An 18,680-nucleotide genomic window follows, 5' to 3' on the forward strand; every position below is an offset into this window, starting at 1 on the left:
TATTTAAACCCCAACATGTCTAGGAACTTATTAACACAATACTCAAGTTGGATATTATAAGAGACAGTATGTCTTTTCTGTGAAAGAAGCATAGCTCTTACAAAGAAACCACAAAAAGCATGTAAGTTTCACGCAATATATGAAAAGTCTAAAAAGCTAGTTGAACATTGTATGCACCTACAAAATCATCTTGAAACATGCCTGCCAAAAAAGCTTAGATGTGAAGCTTTATCTCAAACCCATATGAGCTCTTATTTTTAATTCATCTAGTCACATTACTAGTTTAAGATGGGATAACACACCCTCTTAGGTTTCAATTCTCTTGAAACTTTCCTCTTGATTCTTAGTTCTTTTGCAATCTGCCTTCGCTGTTGATTCTGGTGGCTCAAATATAACTCTCATATTTTGATATGTAATCAAGAAATAATGACTCATTTATATATTACTACATATTTTGACAAGACACTTTCCTGCAATTATTTTAAGCACAAACTTGAGGTGTTATACTATACCAAGGTAATGCAAAGGTAAGCTATCCATTTTAAGGTAACAGCGATACAGCTGTTAGGACACTGCTAAATTTGAGTACATCTTTATAGCAGTTCGATAATTGACGGAAAAAAAAAAAGATGATAAAAGAACATCTGTTTTATTGATTAACACAGACCAAAACCCTCTCTACAAGATGACATTGTGGGGACCAAAAAGGGTGAAGAGGCATGCCATGATCAAACCTTGCTGTGGTTGTTGTTTAGTCGCTAAGTTGTGTCTGATTCTTTTTGCAATCCCACGGACTATAGCTCACCAGGCTCCTTTGTCCATAGGATTTTTCAAGCAAGAATACTGGAGTGGGTTGCCATTTCCTTCTGTAGGGGATCTTACCGACCCAGGGATTGAATTCAGTTTCCTGTGCGAGTCGTGTCGCCCGTATTGCTAGGGGATTCTTTACCACTGGAAGCCCCAGATCAAATCCTAGAAGTATAGAAATTTGTAATTCCCAAGAAACGTGTACTAGTAATGAATGGGTGTAGACTGGTTAGAGAAGGACATAGTTTAAGAGCGGTAAACCCAATAACCAGTTATTGCAAAATACAAGCCAGGAATATTTAGGGACATAAGTTCTCCTAAATTTGACTTTATGGATGGGAGAGAATGTGCAATTAAGAGAACAGTAAGTGGCAAAAGTGAGTTACTAAAAACATTTTGGGAGGCATGCCTGGATAACCCATGCAACTGCTGCAGTATGTCTCCCTAACGACTAGAAATTTTCTCACCCTAAATACAAGATACTGTTCTCTAGATTCATCCCACGATTTAGCCCGCATCCCTCAGCACTATTTCTGTGTGCATCATTTAGGCAGAATGCCACGGAGACGACATTAAAGCGAAATTCATCACTCTCGCTTGCAATTCAACTCGTTCCTTCGCCAGAGTAGGGTGCTGCGACCGCCACCTCAATCAATGACCCCGCCCAAACCCCACCAGCTCGCCCCTGTCTCCATACTACCAGCCTGGGTTGGCAAGAGAATCGCGATTTCTGATTGGCTCAGAGCAAGTCTCCGTCATGCGTGAGCTCACCTACCATTGGCTGGCAGAGCACGCTCAGGCGCAAAGGCCCATCCTAGCCAAGCAGTTGGCGATGGGAGGGCGGAGCCTGCAACTGGACTCCCCCCTCCATTGGCTGATGGATGGTATCACGTGGTATAAGGCGGCTCTCCATTGGCCGAGAGAGGCAGCACGGGGTCCACAGAGGTGGGCTGGTTGGCTGAGATGGACCCCTAGCTTCCTACTAGGTTGTCCCAGCTGGCTGTTGCTATGAGGTGTCCCCGGGCTTTGCGGCTGTGGCTGAGGGCTCCGCTCTCCCGGTTTTCCAAGCGCCCGTGGTGACAGGGCGTGGGAAGAGCTCGACTTTCTCTCAGGCCAAGAAAAGGGCGGGGCTGGGGAAGGTGGGCGGGACCCCCGGCGACGTCACCGGGCGTAGGCCCCGGCTACCTCGGCTTCAGTGCCTTGGGCAGTAAGCCCCTTGCGGCCTCTCGCGTCTCCCTGAGTTGTCCTAAGGCGTAAAATAAAAGCTTCCTTTCGTGGTGTGCCCGCTCCTCCCTAAAACAAAGAGCCTTCTCGTTATCTTTATAAAAACAAATCCCTCAGGAATGCTGACGGACCGGGTGGTGTCCAGCCAGGCCCTCGTGCTAGGGTCGCCGTTTGGGCCCTGCCGGTGTCTCTCTTCTCAATCCCCTCCTCAGGTTAAATCTCGGAGACTGCTCTGGCCCCTCCAACATCCTGTCTCCACCAAAGTCTTGAACGTGGCGTGTTCAGGTAGAAACAGCTCCCGTCTCCGGGTGGAGAACTGCGCATGCTCAATATGCCCCCTACCCGCTGGGTTCGACCGGGTTGGGTGTTGTCGGGTGGCCCAGGTGGTTGTTTATCTAAGCCGCCAGCCGAGGCATCCGCGCCGCGCAGAGCCTCCCGGGAGCGCGCGCGCGGCCGATCACCTAGGCGACTGGGGCGCAGGGGCGGGGCTGCGCCGCCGGGCCCCGCCCCCTGGGCCGCCGGGCCCCGCCCCCCGGTAGCGCTGCGGCTCGGGCTCGGGCGCGCGCTCAGCCGCCGGGAAGAGCAGCGGCAGCGGCGGCGGCGGGCGGGGAGCTGGGCGTGGAGGCGCGAGGGGCGGGGCGGCCGGGCGGGCGGCACTGCGGGCCCGCGGTTCGGGCGGCTCGGGCGGCTCCTTCGCTCCCGCTCCGCGCTCGCCTTCAGTGCCTGCCGGTGCCCGCGGGGCCGCCTTGCCACCTGGCTCGGCCCCTATGCCCAGGGCTGCGCTTGCCTCCGCCGGCGCCCGGGGGGCCGCGGCGGCCGTGAGGTGGGGGCGGCCGCGGGAGGCGGCGGGGCCGGCCGCCGGCGCAGGGTCCGGGCGTGCAGCGAGGCGGGCGTAGGTCTATGTCGCGGGCGGCGGCGGCGGCGGCGGCCGCGGAGGGACGATGCGCGAGTACAAAGTGGTGGTGCTGGGCTCGGGCGGGGTCGGCAAATCCGCCCTGACCGTGCAGTTCGTGACCGGCACCTTCATCGAGAAATACGACCCCACCATCGAGGACTTCTACCGCAAGGAGATCGAGGTGGACTCGTCGCCGTCGGTGCTGGAGATCCTGGACACGGCGGGCACCGAGCAGTTCGCGTCCATGCGGGACCTGTACATCAAGAACGGCCAGGGCTTCATCCTCGTCTACAGCCTCGTCAACCAGCAGAGCTTCCAGGACATCAAGCCCATGCGGGACCAGATCATCCGAGTAAAGCGGTGAGAGGGCCGGGGGCGCGGGCAGGGGGCTTCGCCGGTGGGGGCCCCGCAGCCCTCCTCTTCGGGGATCAGAACTCTCTCCCGCGTGCTCTGGGGTGGCCGTGGGCTGGAGGAGCTGTCTAGGGAGACGGCTGTAGGATCATAACGTTTTATCATAATTTTTTTTTTTATCAGCATCATCCTCATCCTCTTGAATCTCAAATTTGAGTGCTTTGTTTCACAACTCAAATTTGGCATCCCACAAGCACAGCTCTTTGTCTCTTGGATGTTACTACTAGCGCTTGTGCAGAACCCCCAAAGCAAAGAAAGTTTAAAACTCGCAGAGGGGAGAGGGGCGGGTTGGTTTCTGCTGGGAAGAGGGCAGCTGTGCAAGTATAGTGGAGACATTTTCAGATTCAACAACAACAAAAAGACCTTTGCAGTTAGTTGACAGCAAAAATTGCTCACACATACGTGGTAAACATGTCAAGTCCGAAGGAAAAAGACCTTTCTCATTTCATAGAAGACTGAATGGTGCCAGGGCATTTTAACAAAAATGAACTCTGCAATTAAGATGGAACTTGAAAGACAGATTATCATATTATTTGAAGACTTGGCTCAGTGGAATCGATAAGAGTATATTCTAGTATATAGAAGCACAAATATACCACTCACATTAAAGAATATGACAACTTTTTTTTTCTTTCTTTAGTCGAGCTGCCTTATTCCTCTCAAAAACAATAAAGAAAGAAAGAAAAGGGGGGAGGGGGAGACATTCCTGGAAATAAAGCAAGTATCTTCAAAGGTGTGACTCAAATATTAGCTAATGTAAAGTTAATGCAAATAAGCACTTTCCTGATAGGAACTCTTTTACTCTTAAGTGTGCATTTTGAAAATATGGCTGGTAGCTTAAATGGCTTATGATATTTGTATTCTCTTAAATTGATTGTATTTTTTCCTATAATTTCAAGAATCAGAAATGCAATGTCTCAGTTCCGAGTTTTAGCAAATTTTTCTAATTACTGGTTAACTGCACGTTACTGTTTTGTCTGATTCTTATTATTAATAATTGCTAATAATTTTGATGTAGTGTAATTTTGTTTTTCTTACCCAATTCTACCTATAACCCTAAATGAATAGACATTGGCTGAAAGCTAGTTGTAAGTGTACTGTAGACGTAATCTCATTTTTAGCCAAGTTGAATCAACTCATTTTGAAAGAGCAAATACCAAGTCATGTGCCCTCAGGAGTTGTTCAAAAATTCATTACAAGAAGCAGATTTTTGATGCCATATATGAGATCAAAGGGGAAGCCCTCTCCTGAAGCACCCCTCCCCACTTTTAACTCATTGAATATGCACTTTAATAGGTAAATTAAAATTTTGTATATTACTTCTTCCATTAAATTTCAAACTAGAATAAAGTGAATATTTTTATGGTCTCTGATGATGTTCTATGATCTATGAATTTAATAGCTTTTTTTTTTTCAGTATCATTTTCTTAAAGTTAATTGCTATAGTTAACATAGGAATACTTTTGGTGTTAAAGTATATGATATTAAGAGACTACATTCAAGTGACTGAAATCTTTAACACTTCCCAGGGACTATTAACAATAACAACAACAAAAAAAATCCCTATAGAACAGGGCAATGAAACACATTGTCACATGTCAGTCTTAGGCTGTATACATATATCACATTAAAGTAAATGCCCCAACTGCTCCACTCTTTGTATTTACACATATACAGATAATACATACATTGATAAAGTCACATGCCTAGTGCAAACTTCTTGACAGGAGCCTAGGGGACAGAATAGGGCAAAATGTCATTGGATAGTATATTCACATGATTTTGTAGTTTCTTTTGGTATATTTGAGATCACCAATAATGAGTTAGTCTGAACTTAGTGTACTGGACCAATTTATTTGTTTGCAGTATGACCCAGGAAGGAAAAAAGTAAAACTCTACTTGCCCTGATGTCATTTTACTCACTCGTCTCAGTTCCTGATGTAAAAGGTTGAAAAAAATCAGCTGACGTGGAGTTCATAAGCTCAAGATAATTGTCCGTAAGAACCACTTGGGCCTATCTGTGTCCTGATATTTTTTTTTTACCTCACCCTAACCTCATTATCTGGCCTCCCAGCTTATAGCATATTTTAAACAATATTGAAAGAAAGGATCTGTGTATTTTATGTATATTATGATACAGTATATATCATGCATATATTATGCTAGAGCAGGCATTCAGTGTATTGATTCTTTAACTTTTCCCACCTAAAGAATAAAATGTGATTTTCAAATAAGTCCATTTTCTGTTCTTTTTGAGGATCAATTTTTAAGCAGTTGCTGTAGGAGGTATTTGTAGTTATTCTTTCCCCTCTGCCAGTTAGCTGCTTTACATATTACATACAGCAGTCGTTTGAGGATGTTTAATATCACCATAATGCTGATGACATAAGTGAAATGTAGAGAGGGTTGATTTTTTTTGCCAAAAGCTAGTCACTGGTGGAGAGGATATTTAAACCAAATCTGCACAAATCCATGTACTCTTCTCTTCCTCTACACCAGGCTGCCTTTGAACTTGGCATTTTCTGACAAATTCAATTATGCAGCCTTTCGTCTACGGCAGTACTATTCAATTCAAATATAATTGTGGGGCACATGTGTAGTTTTGAAATGTCTAGTAGCTGAATTTTTTTTTTTTAATGTGAAGTAGGTAAAATTAATTTTAATAATAAATTTTATTTAATCCACCCTAAAATACTGTCATTTCAACATCTAATCAGTATTCAAAAATTGAGGTATTTTCATCATTTTCTTTTGCATACTAAATTTTCAAAACTTGAGGTGCCGTGTATACTTACTGCACATCTCAATATTTATACAGTATTATTGCTGTATTTCAGTTGTTCGGCAGCCACACGTGGCTCCAAGGCTAACATATGGGACAGTACAGGTCTAAGGTGTAAATATTTTGGGGAAACACTTGCTTCTCTAAGCTCCAGCCTCCCTGTTGTGAATTAAGAGTATGGCACGCACCTCTCAAAGAATCTACCTGCAGTGCTGGAGACCCAGGTTCAATCCCTGGGTCAGGAAGATCCCCTGGAGAAGGAAATGGCAACCCACTCGAGTATTTCTGCCTGGAGAATCCCATGGACAGAGGAGCCTGGTAGGCTACAGCCCATGGGGTCGCAAAGAGTTGGACACGACTGAGCGACTAACACACACACACACATGCACCTCTCAGAGGCTTTGTTAGTATTAAATGAGGTAATGCATTTTAAGGTGTCCAGCGCAATACCTTGAACATACAAATACCAGCTGTTATTTAACTTTGTCTCCTTGTCTGCTTAAATGTTATTTTAGAGGAAATAAATTTGTGGCTGCATTTTGAAATTCATTACCTAGTGTAGACTAGTAAAGTGTTAGTCACTCAGTCATGTCTGACTCTGCGTCCCCATAGATTGTACCCCCCAGGCTCCTCTGTCCATGGGATCTCCCAGACAAGAATACTGGAGTAGGGAGCCATTCCCTTCTAGAGGGGAATCAACCTGACCCAGGGATTGAACCCGGGTCTCCTGCCATTGCAGATAGATTCTTTACCATCTGAGCCACCAGGGAAGCCCAAGGTGATACTAAAAAAGCAATCATGATGAAAACAATCCTTGGAAAAATTTTGTTGGTATTCTTTTAAAATATTTGCTCTTATTAAGGATCTTGCAGGAAAAGGCCACAGAATGAACATGTAACTTTTACTGTAGCATCTATGCGTGGGCAACAGTGAAATGGAGCGTATCGCTGGATTGTTCTTGTATGGAGTGTTGCTTCTAGAAAATATAAAAGAGGCCCCCACTCCCTTAAGTGTCTATCAGTTCAGTATAGTCGCTAAGTTGTGTCTGACTCTTTGAGACCCCATGGACTGCAGCACACCAGGCTTCCCTGTCCATCACCAACTCCTGGAGGCTACTCAAACTCATATCCATTGTGTCAGTGATGCCATCCAACCATCTCATCCTCTGTTGTCCCCTTCTCTTGCGTTCAATCTTTCCCTGCATCAGGGTCTTTTCCAGTGAGTCAGTTCTTTGCATCAGGTGGCCAAAGTATTGGAGTTTCAGCTTCAGCATCAGCCCTTCCAATGAATATTCAGTACTGATTTCCTTTAGGATGGACTGGTTGGATCTCCTTGCAGTCCAAGGGACTCTCAAGAGTCTTCTGTAATACCACAGTGCAAAAGCATCAAGTCTTCAGTGCTCAGCTTTCTTTACAGTCCAACTCTCACATCCATATATGACTACTGGAAAAAAAGTAGTCATAGGTTCCTAGGTTCATGGATATTCATACACAGATTTCCCATGCCCCATCTGAAAGGAGAGCATTCTGTGAAACCTTTCCTAAGCCACAGTGGCATAAAGCGAAGAAGTGGTTACCTTAGGACACATCGTGCTTACAGATACACACAAAAATATCTAGGTGAAGCTCAGATGTGCACAGACACAGTTCAAAGCTGTGGCAGCTTGATGCTGAGATGCTGAGCGTGGTTCCTGGGGAGGGAGCTTGGGGGGCAGAGATGCTGAGCATGGTTCCTGGGGATGGAGCCTGGGGTGCCTCTCTCCTTGATAGGGTAATGCTACTTCTCAGCTGCTCACATCAAACCAAATGCTGAATGCCATTTTCATTTTTCACTTTTAAAAGCAAAAATCACCTGATATGTTTTGGTTATCAAAAATGGGTACTGACAGAGGTCTTTTGTAAACGTGAAATGGCATAAAGCAACTTTGGAAAAGCACAGGACATTTGGAAAGTACATACGCAAGTTCCTATCCAAGCCTAGCGGGCCGACTAAGTGGTGGTTTTTATAAATTCCCATGCTTTTTTTGAAATTGACTTTGGATAAGATCAAACACATAGGGAAGAGTGGCAGGGATACAGAATATATTTCAGTTGAAATAAAACTCGAATTCTTTCTAATGTCATGGGTGGTTGTCCCATTCCTCCCAGGGTAAGCTGTGGTCCTGACTTGAAGTATCTTGGAACATGCTGTCCAAGGCCTGTCTTAGGATAAAGCCCAGAAATCCTCACCATGACCAGGCTCAGCATGCTCTTATCCCTCCTGGCCTTTCCGGCTTCACCTCTGGCAACCTTCCTCGCCCCTTGCATTTGAGCACCCAGACCTTTTAGTTCTGCAAAATTGCCTATCTTCTGGGCATTCCTTCTACATGTAGAAATCACCTGCCTTTTGCAGAGTTAAATCCTCCTCTTGGTGGTTGTAGTTTTTTAGTCGCGGAGTCATATCCAACTCTTTGCAACCCTATGGACTGTAGCCTACCAGGCCCCGCTGTCCGTGGGATTTCCCAGGCAAAAATACTGGAGTGGTTTGCCATTTCATTCTCCATGAGATCTTCCCAACCCACAGATCGAATCGTCATCTCCTGGTGGCTCAGACAGTAAAGAATCTGCCTGCAGTGCAGGAGACCGGGGTTCCATCCCTGGGTTAGGAAGATCCCCTGGAGGAGGAAATGGCTACCCACTCCAATATTCTTGCCTGGAGAATTTCAAAGAACCTGGAACCTATGACTACAGTCCGTGGGGTAGCAAAGAGTCAGATATGATTGAGTGACTAACACTCAATTAAAAGATTTCCTCCTCAGGGAAGCCTTCCTCATCTTCCCAAATTGAATTTCCTCCTTCCCGTCTTCCCACACTATACTGACTTCATGCCTCGCCCCTTCCCTCAACCACACATATTTCAGACATCATTGGCAGCCTGTGCTTCCCCTCTGCTGGTAGTGCTCATCAAAATTTAAATATTTGGGTGATATTTAAGTACAATCAGTCTTTCTTATTAAACTCTAATCCCATGTGGCTAGCACAGCTCCTGACACTTAGGAAACAATCAAGAAAAATATGTTGAAAAAATTCAGTGTTCAAAGAAAGAATTACTTAAGTGGCCTCAGTTTCCCAAAGCATTTGAATTTTACAGATAGAGGAGATGATTCTTTAAAGCCCATTTTGTAGCTGGAGTAGACAGTCTCCCTTCAACTCTTAACATTCTAGGAGAATACTTGTGTCTGCTTAGGGCAACTGGAAAAGAGATAGTTTAATAAGAACCTTAACGAATTAGAAACGTGACGTTGTCCAGATGGAGAACACAGCATGGGAAATGCATAGGGGGTTTTGTTCAGGTACTCAGTCGTGTCCGACTCTTTGCGACCCCATGGACTGCAGCAGGCCAGGCTTCTCTGTCTTTCACCATCTCCCGCAGTTTGCTCAAACTCATGTCCGTTGAATTCGGCAATGCCATCCAACCATCCCAACTTCTGTCATCCCCTTCTCCTGCCTTCAGTCTTTCCCAGCATCAGGGTCTTTTCCAATGAGTCAGCTCTTCGCCTCAGGTGGCCAAATTATTGGAGCTTCAGCTTCAGCATCAGTCCTTCCAGTGAATATTCAGGACTGATCTCCTTTAGGATTGGCTGGTTTGATATCCTTGCTGTCCAAGGGACTCTCAAGAGTCTTCTCCAGCACCACAGTTCAAAAGCATCAATTTTTAGGCGCTCAGCCTTCTTTATAGTCCAGCTCTCACATCCATACATGTCTACTGGAAAAACCATAGCTTTGACTAGATGGACCTTTGTTGATAAAGTAATATCTCTGGTTTTTAATATGCCGTCTAGGTTTGTCATAGCTTTCCTTCCAATGAACAAGCATGTTTTGATTTCATGGCTGTAGTCACAGTCCACAGTGATTTTGGAGCCCAAGAAAATAAAGTCTGTCTCTGTTTCCATTTTTCCCCATATATTTGCCATCAAGTGATGGGACCGGATGCCATGATCTTAGTTTTTTGAATGTTGGGTTTTAAGACATCTTTTCCCTCTCCTCTTTCAACTTCATCAAGAGGCTTTTTAGTTCCTCTTTGTTGACTGTTAAATAGACCAGATTAGCTAAACCAGGAATTTATATAAAGTGTGAGAGGAGGTAAGGCTAAATATTAATATGCAAGGCTGAATTACAGAAGGTTAAAGACTTTTGGACTTGATCTTGTAGTCAAGGAGCATGATCAAAATTCTTGCTGAAATGGTAATATGGTGATGATGTGATAGATGGCTTAGTGATAATAGAGTCAGAAGGAAGAGTTGTAAGATACTGTCAGAATCTCATACAGATTCTGAGTTAGCACAGTGTCTTTCGGAACAGAAAGGAAAGAATGGATGCAAACAATGTGAATTAATCAAACTTAGTGGGAGAAATGAGGGAAAGGTCAAAAGTAACCTTGACATTCTGAACATGAGCGAATAGAATTAGGATTAGGGAGGAATAGCTGCGGGAGATGTTTTCACCTTTGGAGCTGGTGATCATCCAGATAGATGCACCTAATAAGCAATTAGGATATTGGAATAAAGCCTGAAAGATCAGTTTATGTATGAATAAATACAGAGACTTGAGATCATCTTCATAATTCAGATTTGGAGAGTAGACAAAACCTTCTGGATAGAGTATAGAGAGACAGAAGTGGGTGGCCAGTAATGGAAAATAAAATGCACATGGCCAAGGATAGAACTTGAGAATTGCAAGTTACCTAGAGGAGACTTCATTACGTTAGAAGAAATGACATGTTTCAAGACTGGGGAAAGGAGTGGTTAATTTAGTACTACCCAAGTGAGTGAGTGACTTTTTTTTTTTTTTTAATATTCTTATTTATATTTCTGTATCATTTGAGTGATCACTTTTAAGTGACCAGCTGGTTGTTTGCCCTTTTTCTTTTCACCGCAAGTTGCCAAAAAGCCTGCTCTGAGGTAGAGATGGATTGCCAATTGCTAAAGCATAGATCTTGACCCGCAGTAATTTGGCGCATAGAGCTAAAACCAGGAAATACATCCCGTGCTGTTTGTCCCAATAAATGATTTCTGGAGTCTGCCACCAACTCCTTCTTCCCCAAACATTACCTTGCCCAGTTTGATCCCTTCGAAAACCAAAATTGTAATTGAGAGCTCCTCCAAGGTACAGAGCCTAATAACTATGAGTCATCTTTTTACAGCTCAGAGTTTTTTTTTTTCCCTGAAAGGGGAACTTGGTTTCACTGCAATGTAATATTAGAGTAAATTACAGTAGAGTCAGGTTCTTTTTACCATCCCAGGATTAGAATTTTTTGAGTTCACTTTGTAGATGATGTCCCTCCAGCTCAGCTTTCTGGGAATACCTCTGTCTAGTTAGCATGATAAGGGAAAAAGTAGTTTGCTATGAATCTTAAAGAATCAGCAGCGTGTGACTTGCAAATCTTAATCTAGTTAAGGTTTTGTAATCATTGTATCAATAAAATCTCTAATCAGGGGAATCATTACAGTTTTTTTTTAAAGGTAGAGAGGGCAAAAAGAATTTAGCCAGCCATCCATGCCACTGCACACAGACAAACGATATAAGCCCTCCCCAAATGGATAAATCCTCTGGCAAATGGAACAAATGGATGATTTGAAAGGCACTTTGACTGGCCACTGAAATGAGAAGTATTCAGGCAGGTAGAGGACACTGACCTTCTAACTCTCCTTTAGGAAAAAGTCAATAATTGATAAACGTTAAGGAGTAGGAACTATTAAAATATGTCTGGATGACGAAACCAACAGGAAAAGCCAACACACTTGGAATCTTTTTAAGTTTTCCAGTAACACTACACTTGAGCGGTCTAATTGTATGACATCTTTTCAGAAATTATATATGGCACATTAGATATTTATACATATTTTTAAGCAGTGATCTTTACATAACACTAGGTATACCACACTTAAGGAGGTTTTTTTTCCTAGGATAATTTTTACTTTATATGGTTTCTGTCTCAGCCATCGTCTTTAGAACCTGAACCCCTGGGGAAGGAAGTGTGGCTCCCATTCTAGGGTTTCCTCTGGCTCTGTTTGGGCTTCCCCCTTTCTCTCCATCTGTTCTTACCTATGGTTTCCTCATGTACTTATGTTTTTCTGGCCTATAGTATAAAAGGAATTCTATGTACCCCACATTTGCGGGGAGAAATATTTGAGTTTGAATATGAGTCGACGTTAACCCAAGATAAAACTGTTGGAGACTGAATAATTGCAGAAGTAAAAATGGAGAGAGTGGATTTCTCTAGGAAATATATTATGAACTATTAATGGTGGACAGAAATCTACCGTGTATATGTTTGCCTTTTTACTTGTAACTTGGACAGTTGTGAAAGTGAAACTCGCCCAGTTGCGTCTGACTCTTTGCAACCCCATGGCCTATACAGTCCATGGGATTCTCCAGGCCAGAATACTGGCGTGGGTAGCCTTTCCCTTCTCCAGGGGATCTTCCCAACTCAGGGATCAAACCCAGGTCTTCTGCATTGCAGGCAGATTCTTTACCAGCTGAACCACAAGGGAAGCCCAAGAAAACTGGAGTGGGTAGCCTATCCCTTCTCCCGCGGATCTTCCTGACCCAGGAATCGAACCAGGGTCTCCTGCATTGCAGGCCGATTCTTTACCAACTGAGCTATATCAGGGAAGCTCTTTGACAACTGTGGTTCATTAAATTAAAAATCATTCTCAGCCTGACAGAAAAATTTCTTAAACACACTTTTATGGTTTACCAGATCTAGCGTTTTAGTACAATGATATCAATAATGACAATGCTGCGATTTTAGACATCTGCATTTCAGTAAAGTATATAAGTAAAATATATTGATAAGATTTAATGTTATCAAAATATATTAAAACACATATTTTGATAACCTTAAAGATTAAACCTTCCAAGATTTGGGCATGGTGTATACTACTGAATGGGCTTCCCTGGTGGTTCAGATGGTAAAGAATCTGCCTGCAATGTGGGACACCTGGCTTCAGTCCCTGGGTTGGGAAGATTCTCTGGAGGAGGGCATGGCAACCACTCCAGTATTCTTGCCTAGAGAATTCCATGGATAGAGGAGCCTGGTGGGCTACAGTCCATGGGGTGGCAAAGAGTCAGATATGATTGAGCAACTCACACACACACATACACACAGTACTAAGTACTGTTTAAATTATGCTTCTAAAAGACTGAAACCTCTTTGGAAACGTCTGACCTAATATTTCAACTACTTCACCTTTTATTCTTGTAGGAAAACTCTAATAAAAAACAGACACCTATATTAGCCTGATTTTTAATAAATTTCAGTTTAAAGTAAAGGTCACCGCTAGGAAATAAGATTTTTTTTTCAGCATGTGAGTCAGAATAAGGTTATTGGTTATCTGAATCAAATGTCAGCAGCATATTATATTGCAGACATGGTTTGGGAGATCTAGTAACAGAACAGCTTTGGAATTCTTTGCAGTTTGATGTATTTCATTACTTAATGTTGGAAATGAACTTATCATACATTGCTGAACTCTGTCCGAATAAGCTATTTAAAACAGATTGCAGCATGTGAATAAAGTATACTTGTAAATTACACATTCTTTAAATCAAAATGCTAAAATGTATTCACTGGTCACATTGGATAGATTGTTGGTTTTGTTTTGTTTTTTGTTTTGAAAACGAATCAGATTGGTATTTTATGGGGAAGTATGCTGATTAATGATTTTGTGGGTTTTTAAAGTTTATTCTTATTGAGATAATTGACATATAGACATTGTAATAGTTGTAGGGTTTTTTCACTCAGTAAAATTACCCAGGACAAAAACATTGTAAAGCTTTAACTTAAAATATTTAGAAGTTATTTCTCATAAAACATAATGATTTGATATACATATATACTGCAAAACAATCACCACAGTAAGTTAACATCTGTCACCACACATAGGTAGAATTTGTGTGTGTGTGCTGACAACTTTCATGGTGTACTCCCTTAGCAGCTTTCAGATATCCAATACAGCATTATTGCCATGCTGTAGCTTACCTGCCCAGGGCTTACTTATTAGTTATTTTGTAACTGGTAGCGTATACCTTTTTTTTTTTTTTTTAACCACCTTCGCCCATTTACCACCCTCCCTCTGTTCTCTGTATCTTTGAGTTCAGTTTTGTGGTTTATTTGTTTCTTTTAAGATTCTCTATGTAAGTGAAATTATACAGTCTCTGTCTTTCTCTGCCTGACTTATTTCACTTCACGGAATACCCTTAAGTTCTATCCCATATTGTCTCAAATGGCAGGATTTCCTTTTTTTTTTTTTATTTTCTTATGGTTTAGTAGTGTTCTGTTTTGCTTATATGCCACATTTTCTCCATCAGCCTGTCCAACAGTGGATGCTTAGGTCGTCTCCATGTCTTGGCTCTTGTAAATAACGTGGCAGTGAACTTGAGGGTGCATGTATCTCTTTGAAATAGTGATTTTGTTTTCTTCAGCTGTAAATGTCCAAATGTGGCATCCCTAGATCATAGGATAGTTCTTTTTGTTTTTTAATTTTTTGAGGAACTTGCATACCATTCTCCATGGTGGCCGTGCCAATTCCCATCCCTGCCCACTGTGCACAGGGGTTCTGTCTTCTCCACATTCTCAGCAACACTTGTTTTCTGTGTTCTGGGTGGTAGTCACTCTAACAGGTGATAGTCTCATTGTGACTTTGATATGTCCTTCCCTGATTAGCAGTGTTGAGCACCTTTACATGTCCTTGTTGGTCATCTGATGTCTCCTTCGGAAAAATGTCTGCTCAGATCCTCTTCCCATTTTTTAATTGGATTATTTTTTTCTATTGAGTTGTATGAGTCCCTCTTATATTTGGGGTATTAACCCCTTATAAGGTATATGATTTGTAAATGTTTTCTTCCATTCTATAGATTGCCTTTTCATTTGGTTGATGGTTTCATTTGCTGTGCAGAAGCTTTTTAGTTTGATGTAGTCCCCCCCTTTTTTATTTGTTTTGTTGCCTTTGCTTTTTATGTCAAATCCAAAAACTTACACTGTCAAACAGCTTACCACCCTATGTTTTCTTTTAGGAGTTTTATGGTTTTAGGTTTTGTGTTTAAATCTTTAAATCCATTTTGAGTTGATTTTTGTTTGTGGTGCAAGATAATACTCCAGTTCTATTCTCCTACATGCAGCTGTCCAATTTTCCCAGCACCAGTTCCTAAAGAAGTTATTCGTTCCCCATTGTATATTCTTGGCTGCTTTGTTGTGAAGTAGTTGATCATATATGATGGGCATTCTTTAGTCTGTTCCACTGATATATTAACATAGGTCTGTTTTTATGTTGGTACCATACTGTTTTGATTTCTGTAGCTTTGTAATATAGTTTGGAATCAGGAAGTGTGATGGCCGCTGCTTAGATCTTCTTTCTCAAGATTCCTTTGGCTATTTGAGGTCTTTTGTAATTCTATACAATTTTAGAATTGTTTATTATATTTATGTGGAAAATGCCATTGGAGTTTTGATAGAGATTGAATTGAATCTGTAGACTGCTTTGGGTAGTATGGACATTTTAACAATATCTTCTAGGCCTTGAATACAGAACAATCTTAGATTTTCCTTCATTTTCTCTCATCAATGTCTTATTTTTTAAAATTGTTATTATCTGTCAAAAAATATTTTTTAAGAAACTATCTACTTCTTTGTATTCAGTCAGCAGTGAGGGGCTTTTACATTTTCTTAAATCATGGCTCTCAGAAATACATTTTACAATGCACATACAGATATAAATACGTATAACTGAAACCAAAATTTCATGAAACAAGAGTTACACTTGCTGTGTTGCTATTATTATAGTTTCTGTATTATTCTTTTCTTACTTCGTTGTTTACAAGTATTCCTCTTGATCCACTAAATTGATCTCATCACACACAATTTGAAAACTGCTATTGTGGAACATTTTTCTCTGAGAAAAATAACTAATACAGTGTTTCAGGTTTAAAAATAAAATAAAATTAAATAAATAAATAAATAATAAAAAAATAAAATGACCAAAAAAAATAAAAATAAATGGAACTGTCTTTTCATAGTTTGAAACAACTTTTATCTTCTGTTCCCACTTTTCCATTTTCCAGCAATGCTGTATAAATGCTCTAAAAGTGAAGTAAATTTCCCAACTTGAGTTAGTAAATGCAGCCTCTGTTACGGAAAAAGAAACCATTTAGTCAAGGACCAAAAAGATACAGAAAGTGTATCTTTTGAGGAAGCATTTATTACTGTTTGTTGGGCAGATTACAATTACGAGGACTTGTTTCTCATGTAGTTTTGTTCATCCAGATAAGGCAGGATAGCTCTGGCCCTGTGCAGTGTGGAACAGAGAACGGGACATTGCAGGAGGATTCCGACTGGAATGCGTGCTCATTACCACAACAGGTTACTGGGGAGACTGATCTCTATAAGAGGCTTGCTGCATCTCTCCAAGATGATATTGATTCAGCTCTGCCTTTAAGACAGTAAAAATAGATGAAGATGACCATAATTATAGCTATCTTAAAATCACTTAGTAAAATTACCCCAGAGAAACATTATAAACCTTTACTTAAAACACTTAGGAGTGTTGTTTTTCATGTTTTTCTTGGAGCAGCCCTTAAAAATTAATAATTCAAATGTGGAAATCCTACATCCTGTTAATAATTCAGTACATCTTAATATTTTCTTCCTACCAGATGTCTTTACATCTTTCTGCAAATGAAGCCTTAGAGTGTTTTTCTCGCATTTTGGGTGGAAGTTTTTATTTTGTTCTTAATTCTAAATACATGCGTTCTTAGGTTTCCAATGAACATAACAAATATACTGTGTTTATTGTAGTTGTTCTAGTTATTCAGTTTTTAATTTTATTGTATGTAATGATCTGATTTTACCTATGAAGACCATAAGGGTTAATCTGATTAAAGCTGAGCTTCAGTACTTACTAGTTATGTTATGAGGAGCAAGTTAGCATTCTCTGCATCTCAACTTCCTCATCTGGAATATAGGTATAATAAAAAACTGATGAGGTAATGAATGTAAACTTTCTTTGCTTCGATTCATTTCCTCAGTCACGTCTGACTCTTTGTGACCCCATGGACTGCAGCACTCCAGGCTTCCCTGTCCATCACCAACTCCCAGAGCTTGCTCAAACTCACGTCCATCGAGTCAGTGAGGCCATCTAACCATCATCTCATCCTCTGTTGTCCCCTTCTCCTTCCGCCTTCAATCTTTCCTAGCATCATGGTCTTTTCCATTGAGTCAGTTCTTCACATCAGGGCCAAAGTATTGGAGCTTTTCGGTCCTTCTTTTGAATATTCAGGACTGATTTCCTATAGAATTTTTTGCATAGTAACCCTAAAATATCAATAATAACATTTCACCAAAGATCAAAGAAATAGAAATGAGACCCAAGTATTTTCCGACTTTATAAACAGTGTACTGCCACGTGATTTCTTAGGCATTAGACTCAAGTTGCCTTCCTATATGTAGATAAATTATATAGCTACTCTAGTATTGCTTTTCCATTTTTCCATTGCTTTCTCTTCCGTGGGCTTCCCTGGTGGCTCAGAGGTAAAGAATCTGCCTGCAATGCAGGAACTACAGGAGACACAGGTTCAACCCTTGGGTCAGGAAGATCCCCTGGAGAAGGGCATGGCAGCCCACTCCAGTATTCTTAGCTGGAGAATCCCATGGACAGAGGAGCCGGGTGGGCTACAGTCCATGGGGTCGCAAAGAGTCGGGCACAACTGAAGCGACTTAGCACACAGCACAATTTAGCATTGCATTTCCATTTCTCCACTGCTTTCTCCTCCGTGTCTGAAGTGCTCATCCAGTGTGTGTTACAGACCTTGTAGGCCTGAGTGCTTTGTGTGTTTGTCTTCCACAAGACTCTCTTGCCTATAAATGCTGACAGTATGATTTTGGACTCACAAAGAATTGTGATTTGTGTGTGTGTGTTTGTCACTCAGTCATGTCCGACTCGATGCGACCCCATGGACTGTAGCCTGCCAGGCTCCTCTGTCCATGGAATTCTCCAGGCAAGAATACTGGAGTGGGTTGCCATTTCCTCCTCCTTTTTTTTTTTTAGTACATCTATGTAAAATGTAAAAATACTTCATAGGAAGTAATCAGACATATTAAAAAGTATTTGTTAAATAATATTTCTTTTTTAAAAAGTTGACAATGATAATAGACCTTGTGTGAAAACCAAAACTGCGCATGGGGCAGAAATAATTTTAATAGTGTTTATGGCTGGTTACATATAACTACATCTGTATATATGTGTGTGTGTGTATATATATAGAGAGAGAGAGAGAGAGAGAGAAGGAGGGGGCAATGGAGGGAAATATGTTGACAGAGTTTTTTAATAAATTGATTCTAGAAGTCTTGTCTTTGCATAAAAGTCATCACTGTCAACATCAAATACTATGGTTTAAAGCATTTTATTTGCATAACATTGCCCTGGGCGTTATGCAGAATAAGTACAAGATTCTATCTTCATCCATCTGGTGTGTCAACATGTACTACAAATGAATATATGTTTGACAGTGTTGAGTTTATTATATA

The 18,680-nt window shown here is 41.5% G+C and overlaps 1 protein-coding gene across 3 annotated transcripts in view; it reads left to right on the forward strand.

Moving 5' to 3' along the window:
* Positions 1 to 2,689: 2,689 nt before the first annotated feature.
* The window catches only part of RAP2A (RAP2A, member of RAS oncogene family), a 43,188-nt gene continuing 27,197 nt past the window's right edge, over positions 2,690 to 18,680 (forward strand). For 2 of the 3 annotated variants that reach the window (XM_055542873.1, XM_055542874.1), the window contains exon 1: positions 2,690 to 3,286. In XM_055542873.1, the coding sequence (XP_055398848.1) occupies positions 2,973 to 3,286 (314 nt within the window). In that variant the 5' untranslated portion in view covers positions 2,690 to 2,972. Of the gene's footprint in view, positions 3,287 to 3,460; positions 4,709 to 18,680 lie in introns of those variants that run through there. The other variant, XM_055542872.1, reaches the window with a different exon arrangement.

Source organism: Bubalus kerabau, chromosome 12 (assembly GCF_029407905.1).
Source record: "Bubalus kerabau isolate K-KA32 ecotype Philippines breed swamp buffalo chromosome 12, PCC_UOA_SB_1v2, whole genome shotgun sequence".
Taxonomy (NCBI): Eukaryota; Metazoa; Chordata; class Mammalia; order Artiodactyla; family Bovidae; genus Bubalus; species Bubalus kerabau.